At 41.4% G+C, this 13,366-nt stretch overlaps 1 protein-coding gene across 1 annotated transcript in view; it reads right to left on the reverse strand.

Moving 5' to 3' along the window:
• Window positions 1-3,749: 3,749 nt before the first annotated feature.
• The window catches only part of LOC101661888 (toll-like receptor 11), a 23,167-nt gene continuing 13,550 nt past the window's right edge, over window positions 3,750-13,366 (reverse strand). The window contains exon 3 of the mRNA XM_004698860.2: window positions 3,750-7,012. Within this exon, the coding sequence (XP_004698917.2) occupies window positions 4,157-7,012 (2,856 nt within the window). The 3' untranslated portion in view covers window positions 3,750-4,156. The remainder of the gene's footprint in view (window positions 7,013-13,366) is intronic.

The following is a 13,366-nucleotide window of genomic DNA, read 5'->3' on the forward strand; positions in this document are numbered from 1 at the left end:
TGTTTTTGGATCAGTACCTATTGTTATACTAATGCTTGACTGAAAACCACTGTCCCATTTGTTTCATGAATTTGTCCTTCTCATCCCAAGTCAGCCAGAGAAAAGGAAATTAAGCACGTAAATCAACAGTATGATTGCCTCAACCAATAATGTGATTTTAGGAAAAGGGAGATGATACTGCTCTATTCCACATGGCTCCACTTTAGAAGCAACCGGTAGTTTGGGTTTGCATAACTTCATAAGTAAAAAAGAAAAATACAATGAACTTGGGGTAGAGCAACTTAAAGAAGATTTAAAGTACTGAAATGAATAGAAGAAATGAGACCTGTAAGTTGGAGAAGAGAAGACTCTATTGGAACAAATGAAGGGTGATTATGTGGGTAGGAATTGAATTTGTCCCATTTAAACCTCAAAGTACAAAATTAGGAAAAGGAGGGGGGAATGATAAGAAGACCTTTTATATATATAAACCAGCCTCAAGTATGCTGTATTATATATAAATATAAATATATAATTTATTCTATATTTATATATATATAAATATAGAATAATTTTCTAGCAGAGAAACCTGTAGTGGTGAATTGAAGGGAGATACTTTCTATCCTGAATTTGATCAGACAGAGATGTGGGGCTGGGAGAAGGGATGCAAACATCAGATATGCATTTCTTTCCACACTGTCATTCCAAGATATATTTGTGGAAGAATGCGATTAAAAGACTGGGGAGATAGGGTGGGCGAGGGAAGGGATAACTGGGAGCTGATATCAAATTGTTCAAGAAGAAAGAAAATGTTTTGAAGCTGATGGTGGTAGCAATTGTAAAATTACGTTTGAGCTAACTGAATTATGGATTGTTATAATATCTGTACAATCTCCCAATAAAATGATTAAAAATAAAGAAAATAAATATTTACACAAACTTTTTGAAGCACCCTTGTACATCCAAGAAGTATGAAGAGGAAGTGAAAAAGCTCTCTGGGGAAGCTGAATTATATACAAGAATGCTTTGGACCATATTGAGGAAAATGAAGTGAACATTTTCATTAAAATGGGTAAAATGGGTATTTTCCATGGGCCACTAGTTGACATAAAGACAAAGGGACCACGGAAACCAAAGGCTCAATTGTGGTCTGGCCAGTAAAATCTCAGAATTATAAAACTAGCTCACTATACTTGTTATAGCCTACTGTCCGTTCCCAGAAAGAAAACAACCCAGACCGCCGACAAGTTCAGAAGAACCAGTTTTATTTCCTGCGCAGGGACCGTCAGCCCTCTTGAGAGGAGACTGAGCAGCCCCAAGTTTAATATTCCAAAGGTTTTTATACTGTTGCCATGTGCAGGTTCGCAAGCAAGCAGAGTACAGAAGCAGGATATTGTGGTTAGCCATTCTTAGTCAAACACTAACTGCTCTTAGTTGAACAATAATTGCTCTGGTCGCTCTTTCAAGCCTTCTGAACATATATTTCCTTCAGTACATTCCATTGCGCTAGTCTGCACAGCCTGCCTCCCTAACATCAGCTAGTTCATAGCTAGTTCATTTATAGTTCATAATGGCTCTGTCAGATCAAATTGCCTTCACTCTTGTCAAGGCTGTGTAAGCGTTTTCTAGAGCTACTATATACTAATTGAATAAATTGGTCTTTTGTTCAGAAAGGATGAATGTGGAAGGTTACTACTTCTGAGGCAAAATTTGAATTGCTCTTCAGTTTGGTTAGGGATGGTTCTATAGGGGGTCTCTGAAGTGGATACAGTTTGTGTAAGGTAGCTTTTCGTTCTTTTACTGTGTTTTTTCGCATTTTAGCAGTCATAGTTTGAAAGCCGAGAATTATTTAAAGTAATTCATTTAAAGAAAATGAGTTAAATTATGTTTAAAGAAACACCCATCTTATTTTATTATTAGAAAATAAACATGTTTAAGAAATTTAAATAATATACAATCACATTCCTTTCTTTTTTATATAAATCACTTTATTGGGGCTCTTACAGATATTATAACAATCCATACATCACTTGTATCAAGGACGTTTGTGCATATGTTGCCATTGTCTTTTTCAAAACATTTTCTTTCTACTTGAGCCCTTGGTATCAGCTCCTCTTTATTCCCTACCCCCCACTCCTCTTGATAAATTATAATTTTCATATCTTACACAGTCTGCTGTCTCCCTTCCCTCATATTTCTGTTATTTGTCTCCCTGGATGGGGGTGGGGTGGGGATTATACATCGATTGTTTGTGATCAGTTCCCCGTTTCTGCCTCCACCTTCCCCCTACCCTGATGGTATGCCTACTCTCATTTCTGTTCCTAAGGGGTTTATCTGTCCTGTATTCCATGTATTGAGAGCTCTTATCTTTACCAGTGTACATGTTCTGGTCTAGCCGGGTTTGTAAGGTAGAATTGGGGCTATGCTAGTGGGGGTGGGGTCGGGGGTGGAAGGAAGCATTAAAGAACTGGAGGAATGTTGTGTGTTTCATTGGTGCTATCTTGCACCCTGGCTGGCTCGTCCCTCCTTGTGACCCTTCTGCAAAGGCATGTCCAATAGTCTACAGATGGGCTTTGGGTCTCCACCCTGACCTGTTCCCATTGATGTGATTGTTTTGGGTCTTCTGATGCCTGATACCTGATCCTGTCAGCACCTTGTGGTTGCACAGGTTTGTATGTTTCTTCCATGTGGGCTTTGTTGCTTCCCTGCTAGATGGAAGCTTGTTTAAGTTCAAGCTTTTAAGACCCAAGATGCTATCTCTTGGAATAGCCAGGCAGCATCAGCCGTGAGTAGGGGCCCAATATCTGTCTGCTTCCTTAATACTTAACATGTAAATATATGTGCATAGTATATATCCCTATTGTTATATCTTAATATATATACATATGTACATGCCTATATTTATACCTTTATAAATGTTGTTGGCCTCTTAGTTCTTTCCTCTATTTTCTTTTAATTTCCTCCTGTCCTACTCTCATGTTTGGCCTTCATTCGGCTCTCCATCGTTCCTCTCGGCTACATTGCCCTCGATCGAACTGAACCAGACATTCTCGCTCTCCGTTTTAGATCCTTGTTGTTCCTGATAATCACATTTCTAAGGTGATTTCTAGTTTACATTACGAGTCTTCTTTCTACATATTTTATCTGTTCGATACATAGGTAATTTTCTCTTAAAGATTACAACCATTGTACATACAGCTTGTAAATATTTTTATTTAATAGTATATCCTGAGTCTTTTTTCAATAATATATCTTGAGCATTAACTCTTCCTTGTCTCATGATGTCTCATGGCTTCATGATATCCATACTTATGAGTGTAGCCTTTCTTGTCCTATCATTCATCTAGGTGGGGGAACTTAAGAATTTTTATGTAAACTTATGGGAATTCGTGATTTTTTTCTTTAGAAACAGTTCTTGAAAATAGATCTTATTTGGGTATATTAATAAGATATTTGTCATGTGTTTACTGGTTTTAACTTTAGAGAATGTTAAAGCTGTCATTGGCTAGAGATGACTAGACATCAGTAGGGTAGTAGTTGTAGAACACTGGATTCTGAGTCACAGGAATTGAGTCCACATTTGAACTTTGTGACATACTGCCTTTGCATCTTGGTAAATCACTTGACCTTTATATGCTTGGATCCCCTACATGCAATATGGGATCAAAGTATTGTTCCACCCACCTAATACTGTGAAAATGCCACAAATTGGCAAAGTTCTTTAAATTTGTTGAGCAGTTGGTGAATTGCATGTTTAGTTTCAACCCAACTTCAGGGACCTAACAAATAGGGCCCCTTTCTTCCAGAATAGAGTAGATTATTTACCAAGTCCAAATAAACACATTGCTTTCAACAGAGGCAGAACAAATTCACTTTGAAAAGTCCAGTTGCAATTCTAGAAAGTTTAGTTTTGTCTTTATTTCCTTAGAACTTTCCTGTGATCTAACAGGTAGTAGAGCTATTATTTGGAATGGCAACCTTATTTGCCTCAAAGTGCTTTTAAACATATTATCCTGTGGGGATTTGATTTCACCCTTTGTATTGTTCTTAGTGAGCAACTGGGCTTGAGCTAAGAACTGCCGATTAAACCCTCTGTGAATCTGTCCTGCCGTGATGCAAGGTGACCGAGGGATCTGTTGAGCCCTACTCCCATGTGGCAGAAGGTCTTTTACAGCCCCTAAGCCTCTCTTTCTTGTACAGCTTTCCTTAGCCTTTTCCGAAGTTTGCTCCAGAAAGCCTCCCAGTCGACACTCCTTTTGGGAAAATCCAAGTAATCCTCCTGCTGAAGCCACCGAGCAAGGCGATGGTAGCCACATAGCTGCCGCCGATCAATAGGCTCCAGAAAGAGCAGCAGGAGTCGAGCAGTTCCGGGCTTGGCCACCATGTGGTAGGTGGCCAGCCTTAACTCTAGATTGCTCCAGGGACTGCCCAGGGCATGGCGGCTGAGCACACAAAGGGTGGCCCTACTGCTCTCCATACTGGAAGCCATTGCGTCTATCCGGTCCTGCCCAACCCCAAAGTCCCTCTCTGGCAGACATAGCCTCAAGCCCTCACCATCTGGAAAAGGCTTTTCCAGGGCAGGAATCAACTCTGCCAGCACCCAGGCTTGGTCCTGCCCGCAGTAGGATATAAAAACATCATAGACATAATGGCTTCGGTGGTGCCAGCCACCCATCTTCAACCACCAGGCACGGCATAGGGCCCAGAGATGGTGGAGCCAGGGCCAGTTAGGGCCGCCTAACAGAGCAAAACTGGTCAGCAGAAGCACCAGAGTGAAGCTGGTTAGAAAGCTCTGAAACTCAAGATCATCTAGGCAGTAAGCAGAAAGGAAAGAGAGAAATGGAGTCTTGGAGCGGTCAGAGCCATTAACCATGCAGATGGAATTCTCTAGCCCATACACAAAGGTGTTTGGGGTCCGTGCCGCCCAAGGTTCTACCCAAGAGTTTTCACACTGACACTTGAAGATGACATCGGAGAAATAAACATACTGAGGCATCTGGGGTATGAGTTCCTGGAGGCTACGGTTTAGGCCCAGAACCCTTTCCGAGTTCAGCAGCAGCAACCGGAGGAAGCGAAGGTCTCTGAAGCTGGAGACAGATAGGTCCTCCAAGTTCACGTTGCTCAAAGCCAACACCTCTAATTGAGGTACCTCCATCAGGATCTCCTCCAGTTTCATTTGGTTTGATGGATAGAAGCCAGTCACATCTCCCAGCTCTAGCACCCGCAGCCTGGGCAGTCCCGACAGTTGTACATGTTCTATTTCCTGAGGATCAGACCAGAAGTGCAGGTGCTCCAGGAGAGGAAGTTGTGGGAATAAGCCGTAGGTGTGATGGCTAGAGAAAATAGAGGGGCAGCCTCTCAGGGTGAAGTGACGAAGGGAAGGGAAATGAAATGTGGTGTTGGTTGGAGGTGGCAACACCCAGTAAGCTTGTAAGGCCAGGTTCTCCAAGGACAGGAAGGCTTCTCTAAGGGAGAATTTAAACTCCACTATTTCTGCCCTTAGCTCTAAGCTGAGAAGAGTCGAAGGCCAAGGGTTGTAGAGTGTGAGGAATTCCCAAGCACCCAGCTGTAGATGGCTCAGCTGCTGGGGACCCTGGAGCAGCCGGCCAGAGAAATTCTCGATATGGGTGCCCAGGAGGGTCAGGGAGGTGAGAGCAGGAAGAGAGGCGAGCCAGCCTGGCTCCAGCACTTTAATTTGGTTCCAGTTCAGATCTAGGGTCTTTAGCCACCTCAACCCCCCGAGCATCTCACTGGATAGGTGGGAGATGTTGTTACCACCCAGCCAGAGCTCCTGGAGTTGAGGAAGAGAGAAGAAGGCCCTTGCGGGCAGAGCACGGAGCCCATTGAGGGAGAGATCTAGCATGCTCAGGTTTGAGCTGACCGGCCCCGCTGGAAGCACTAAGGTTGGGCCCAGCTGATTCATGGACAGGTTAAGTCTCTGAAGTTGGGGCAAGGCGCTGAAGAACCTGGTGGGCAGTGCATGCAGGCTGTTGGCATGGAGGTTGAGGTGTTCTAGGGAGTGGCATCCTGGGAGGTCATCGTCCTCTATGCTCTGGATTTGGTTCCTCCCAAGGTCAAGTGCACAAAGCTCAAAGTTTGCTGTCACATCCCTGGGCAGCTTTTTGATACCTGTATCCACAAGGGAGAGGGAATCCAAGTGAAGCAAGCCTGTGCCTAGGAGCTCTCCTGCATTTAGTGGGGTGCTCTCTAGTCTCAGAGAATGTAGTTGGAGGCCTTGCAAGGCTCTGGCATCAACTTGCCTCAGCTGTAGGTTGGCAGAGAGGTCCAGCACTTCCAGGAAGGGAGACCATGAACTAGAGCTGCCTATTGGAGAGGAATCAGGCACAAGGCTTGGGAATAATTCTTTCAGTTCTTGCAGGTCTGTCATACAACTGTGCCGCATGGTCAGATGGCTCAGACTGAGTGGCAACTGGATGCTGTGGCTAGAATTCAGGCAATAACCTTCGAATGAAAGGCTTCTGAGGAGTCCAAAGGGCTGGAGGGCATCTGCAGGGAGGAATAGACTTAGGCAACAGGGAGCAGGGTGCTCAAAGAAAAGGTGCTGCAGCTGGGTCACTCCTTGAAATGCTCCAGATGTTACCCTGATGGGGCCTAGTTGTAGTCTCAGTAGCTTTAGGATGGGGAAGCGGCCAAAAGCATTAGCTGATAGGACCTGAACCGTGCCCTGGAGGCACAGTGCCTCTAATCTACTGGGTAGCACTGCCAGGGTCTGAGCCAGGTCATTTACATGGGAGCATGATGCAAAAAACTGCAGTCCTGGTGCCAAGGGACAAAATGGGATGTAGTAGGAGATGTTCGACAATAGGGAGCTATCTGCTATGGTGCAACCAGGGGTAGTCCATGCGCAGCCCAAGCTCATCAAGAGAGAGAGGAGGGTAAAGGAGAGCAAAGGTCTTTTCATCCTTCGTACTTCTTCTAGGGAAGAAGGAGAAATAAGATAGACGTTAGTCCCATGAAAGTCAACCACCCCAACCCAAGCCCTGTTGACCAATATAGCACCTTGAGGGGTGTTCTACAACATCTGGATATACAGTTCTGTGATAAAGATACAAAGAGACCCTTGGCTGACTAGAGGACTCAGGTGGTGCCACTCCCGCGAGTCTCCCTGCACATAGGGAGCCAGTGGAGGTGGAAAAAGAAAGAGGCCAACAAGAAAAGCTTGTGGCTGGCATAGATTCCAGTGGTGACATTTATCAATCCTCCTTCTGGCAGGTTTCTGAGTTTCTTTTGGAGGGAGCGTTCAGTTTCTGAGTGGGATACTTCCAAAACTATGAAGCAAGTCTCCATGTCTTTATGAAAGAATGGATGGAACGGAGGGGAAACATGGCGATGATGCACACATGAAAAGATGTTAACTTATACGCTCATTTGATCCCCATTACATGACATATGCAGGCCCAGCATCATATCTTGTTTAATGATGGGGCCCCTGAATGTCAGAGACCAAGGGACTGAGGCCCTTGAAGCAGACAATGACAGAACTGGGCAACCGTTCAAGTGCTCTTGCCTCGAGCTTGGTTTTCTTTCCATAGTAGTCATTTTCAGGCAGGACAAGGGAAAGCCTCAAGAGAACTTCTACCACGGAGTTTATGGAAAATAAAGAGATTCCTGACCTGAAAGTTATTTCAGAGAAAAAGGTGCACAGTAGAGGAAGAAAGCAGGGAAATGAAAGAGTTGGAAAATGAAGGAAACAGGACGTCTTGCTATTTTTGTGGTTAAACAACAGAGCTGGAGGATGGAGGTTGCATTATCCTCTCCTCGCTGGTTTTTGGTTCCTATCCTTGGTAAGGCCTCTGATTGATTCTCCTTTATAAATTAGGCAATAACCACATATCCACTATTTAAATGCCTGAAAAGATGGGAAGAGGCAGGAGTCCTGATTGGTAACTCCTGATTATGTTGTTAGATGCTCCCAATATGTGATGACCCTCCACAAGGTAGAACAAAATGCTCTCCGGCACTGTACTATCCCCAGGCTGAGGGCAGAGAGATAGGTGCCAGTTAACCATAAGTGACAGGCATTGCTCTCAGGGGAGGGCTTGGACTTATTCAGTAACTCAGTAAGTTAGAGAAGGATTTAGTATTAAAGACGGTGTGTCCCCACTGGATCTCTATTGGCATGAGTTTGCACAGTGAGTCTCCTAGTTGACCACTGATCTGCTTTATGTTTCCCCCTTGAGTTCACCACGAGGATAGCACATCTGGGTGATCACTATGAAGATGGTGTTGGAAGTACCAAAGCTGTTTTCCCTTAAGAGACAAGCCTGCAACTGCTAGAGCTTCCTAGTTCATCTATGTCTCAGACTTCAGTGAGGAGCAGAGGTCTGAGGAGAAGGGCCTGGGGAGGCATTGTCTACATGACTCAATCTTGTAAACCCATCAGCCTCATTATGGCCTTGACTCAATACACCCGCTGATCAAGCCATTGACTTTTGAGTACATGGTGACCCACCCAGTGCCGAAGCAGAACTGGGCTCCATAGGGTTCCATGTGGCTGGTATTTTGGAAATACATTGCCAGGTCCCTTTCTGTTGAGCAGCTACTAGCTAAGCTCAAACTATCAACCTTTTGCGTAGCAACTGAGCACATTAACTGCACCACCTCAGGATACCACATCATTCCATTTCCAGGGGTTAGTCCCTTGATTTTTTGAAGGACTATATATTTTTTTAATTGATAATTTAATTGGAGGCTCTTACAACTCTTGTTACAATCAATACATCAATCGTATCATACATATTAGTACATATATTGCCATCATTCTTTTCTAGACGTTTATTTTCTATTGAGCCCTTGGGAGCAATTGTGCTTCCCTCCCCACGCCCCCTCCCCACAGTGACCCCTTGCTAGATTATAGACTGTTATTGTTTTCACTTCCTTCCCCTCTGGTTTCTGTTGTTCATCCCCCTGGAGGGGTGTGTGCAGTTATGTGCCATTTATTACGATTGGTACCCCCTTCCCCACCACCGTTCCCCCCCTTCCCCCTACCCTTTTGATATTGCTATTCCCGTTCCTGTTCCTGAATTGAAGGACTATATCGTGAGCCCCCTGCAGGCTCTGGCCATGCAAATGGTATGCTGTGCTATGCTTGAATTTCCTCCTAAATTCTGATGTCTAGGGACATTTCAACTGTTGGATTAGTTATGGGATTCCAGAACAAAGAGATATTCTACTTTGAGATTCTAGGAATATTGAATAATCCTGAATTGTGGAGTAGGATAAAGGGCCAGATGGTCCTTTGGACCCAGGAATGACCAACATTACTAATGAAGCACCACTTACATTGTCTACAAATGACAGTGGCTCATTTGAAAGGGTAAATTCTGGTAAGTCTTACTCTGCATGTTCCTCAGTCTTGAATAGCTCGTATTTAGCTCCTGATTCCTAATCTTCTCTAAAGGTGGCTGGACTCTCTATGTAGTGCAGAACTCCTTTAAAAGAATTTACGTTACACCTTCCTCCCCATAAATTTTCACTATTTGCCCCACGAAGCGTAACTGGCACTGGGGCATCAGTCTGCTTACCTTTGAGGAGAGAAGAAGGAGATCAGTGGCGTTGGGGTTAGATTCTCTTTTGCTTCTGGTTGTAATAAAGGTGCAAATCTTTTCTTCTGTGATTCTCTCAGTGTGTGTCCTCTCTCCTACTGAGGTAGGAAATGCCAGAAGAAAGAGGAGATTCTCTTTGCGAATCTTTCAAGCTCTCTTCCACTGTATCTTTCACTTTACATTTCACTTCCTTTTTCCTGTTTCCTCTTTTCCCATTTGACTTGGGATCTCAGTTCTCAGGACTTCTCTATTGTACTCTCCAGAAGTTTGAAGAACAAGACCTTCTTTCTTCTCCAATTCCCCCATGTGCAACATTCCTATTCCCCACCTCACCTCCACCCGGCCCCTCCCAGGGTCGTAATATTAAGCTCTCCTTTGGAGTATACATGGCCTAATCATAGGGAACTTGACTTTCAAACTAAGGGGCAGGAGGAAGAAAATGACAAGTAGCCTTAATCTGACCAGACTATTTCCTGTTCCGCACCTCCATCCCACCATATGCTCCCGTCATTCAAAAGCTTCCAGGAATGAAGCCATGAAATCAGAGCCAGGACTGGGTTTTTGTCATTTAGTATTTTACAGAAAAGAAGGTCCCCTAAGTTTGATTTTTCAATATTTGACTAAAATCTTTCTTGAATATTTTGTTTGTTTTTCTGTCTTTGTTCTGATAGCAAAAATTGCATACGCTTTAAGTGGACACATTAAAGTAATTCTTCTCTCTTTTGTTCCAAGTATTCATATTTCAAGTACCAGATGAGACATTTTTTTCTCTGTTTATGGATTGGAGAGAAAAATGCATGTTTCTTCTTCCTAGATATTCATAAGCTGTGACTAAAATCTTAGTCTTCATAAGTTAGCTTCCATTTTTTGATTATTAATGGTTTTATCTTTCAAAGTCCTGCTACTGACCATCTTTATTAATATTTAAGCTAATCTGAATATTTGCTTAAGATGAGTATCAACTCCATAAAGGGGAATTCCATTGCTATATTTACTTTCTTTTTAAACTTTTTATTGTGAATCAGGTGAGGGTTTACAATAGGTCATAGCTTTCCATTCGATAATTCCTAGATATTTGGATTCAGTTCATCATGGCAATGTTCTCCATGCACCATCCCGTTCTCCACTTACTCCCGGTGCTCCCTGCTTCCATCCCTCCCCTTCTTTCCTAACCCTCTGAACTGTCTTGGAAAAACGCTATTGAAATATTCCTTTTGATGATGAATGAAATGAGAGACTACTCCTCTTGAATTTCCCATTCCTGGCATAGAATACCAATGACAAAATAAAAATATTTAATATTAAAAGCAGCGTAGAGTCTTCAAATTATGATTTGAAAGACCACACAATTTTAAATATGCAAAGGCCCTAAAATAATGTACCACTCAACACAAAATTGGATACAATGCAATTGGATCCAGAACCCTCTAAAATATTAGATTGTATATTAAGGGATTTAATGTTTAAACTTTATGCCATTATCGTGGGGGGTTATTACATCTCAACTCTGTAAAATGATATATGTAAGTTTGTTTTCTTTATGTAATGTTATATGTTGTTATTTTATGTTCAATATATTGGTGGCAGAGCGTGCTAGATGTATGCTTAATATTGTCTTTTTTGCCCTAGCCTTCCTGCCTAATTTCAATTCTATACTAATTCTAAACTGCCCAGTTAGAAAAAACAAGTGTCACAACTTCTCTTGTAAAAGAGTGCATTATGTGGCATATTTCTGTTCAACAAAATAGAAATGGAATATAGGCTGGCCTCTTCCTTGTTGCCTGGAACTTCAGCTGCCTTCCTTAATGATAAGGTGACCTGACCGAAACATGTGATCAAAAGAATAGGTGCAAAAGCAAGGAGAGTCTAGGTTCCTGAAGACATGGAGGTGTTCTCTTTCTCTAGGGTGGCACTACCATGGACTAATTATGTCTAGATGATTGTAGGTGTGAAAAAACCCATTTCTTTATCTGGTATTAGCTACTGCTTTGGGGTCTTATGTTTAAGCAGTCGAATCAAGTCTAACAGATAGAATATGAGTATATATATAAAATATAAAATACAGAAGCCAGCAGTTCTGGCTTCTTGAAGAGATCTTGAATTTCTTCTTTGCCTCTTTTACTCAAGTGGGTATCATGCAGAGAAAATTAATTTTTTAATAAAAAAGTCTATTCAAATTTATAATTTTGAAGATGACTCTTTTAGAAAATACCCACTTTTACTAGGTATTTTTAACTAGGATGATTTACAGTATATATCTGAATAGTGACTTACATTTTTTATTTTTGTTTTTTTAAAGGGATAGACATTTGAAATGTGTGATAAAAAGAAAAAAGGGAACTAAACTGATAGGTGATTTATTTACTACTTTAATTATTCTAATTTTCCTTTTGTGAAAAAAATGATAAGCAGTCAGCTGGGCTGAGAGGAAGAAACTGAGCTAGAAAAAAATTTCCTCATTGGGAAGATGGATTGGGAATTCATTTTCTGTGTGGTATTCCTATCCTTTTCTGTTCTTTTCATTCTGTTTCAAGCATCTTCTTCAAGAACTGTGAACCCAGCCTTAGACAAGAGCCAATTCTGGGTGAGATAGAAGCATTCCAAACAAACTAACAAACAAAAAACCCAAACTGCACCTCCACTGCCACTAAATCGATTCCAACTCACAAAGACTCTATTGGACAGAAAAGAACTGCTCCTTTGGACTTTTGAGGTTATCAATCTTTTTTCTTTTCTTTTATTTACTTTTTAATAAAGAAATCATTTTATTGGGCATTCTTACAGATCTTATAACAATCCATACATCAATTGTGTCAAGGACCTTTGTACATATGTTGCCTTTATCATTTTCAAAACATTTTCTTTCTGCTTGAGCCATTGGTATCAGCTCCTTTTTTCCCTTCCTCCTCCACCCTCCCACTAATTTGTGTTCATTTTTATAATGGATCTAACCAATTTGTCTTTTCCAAAATATCACTTGCTATTTAAACTACTGCAGATCAACTCTACTGACTTGCTTATATAACAAAGATGTGACGATATTTGGATGAAAGAAAAAGTCTTTCAAAAACAGTAAGAAAATACTGGGCAGAAGCTGTCTTTAAAGGATGCTGACTAAAATTACTTGTGGTTTGATGCAATAACTAACACAGTCATCACATGAAAACTTGAACTGTGAGCCACTGATGAACTGATCTTTATGTTTTAATTTCAATTGCAGTTTCAATAGCCTCATGCGGTCAGTGTCCACTGTACTGGATGGATAGAGACGCCTTAGTTTTTGCATTTCTTTTTCTTTTCTTTTTTTAATGGGAGCTGAAAGGCTCATCTCTCTCCAGCAGCACAGCTTGAACTATTGACCTTGCAGTTAGCAGCCTAACATGCCACTAGGGAGCCATATTCAATCTTTCTGCAAAGTAACACCACATTAAAACATCCTCAAAAAGCTGTGAAAGCTCAGAAGCTATAAGGCTTAGTAAAGACAGAAGCATTATTTTTTTCCATATGTGTAAAAAGATGAAAGATACAGTTATGTGTCTTAAAGTGTTGCTCTAAAATTTTTTCCTCTAAATTTTATATCCCTCTCCCAATATTTATTTTCTGATTTTTTTTATCCTGTGCAAGTTAGAGAAAAATCATCATGAAAAGTAAGTAAATAACTGTGGACATAAAAAAAGGAAAAACAAATTTAAATTATCCATAACACCATTATTTTAATTTTGCATGAAAATGATATAATAATAGTCCTCTGTGGTCTCTCTTTTTCACCTAATAACTAATAAACATTTTATGTTTTAAATACTTCTTATAATTAATCTCCC

Source organism: Echinops telfairi, unplaced genomic scaffold (genome assembly GCF_000313985.2).
Source record: "Echinops telfairi isolate 266 unplaced genomic scaffold, ASM31398v2 ScPeMD7_18;HRSCAF=68, whole genome shotgun sequence".
In the NCBI taxonomy this organism is placed as follows: Eukaryota; Metazoa; Chordata; class Mammalia; order Afrosoricida; family Tenrecidae; genus Echinops; species Echinops telfairi.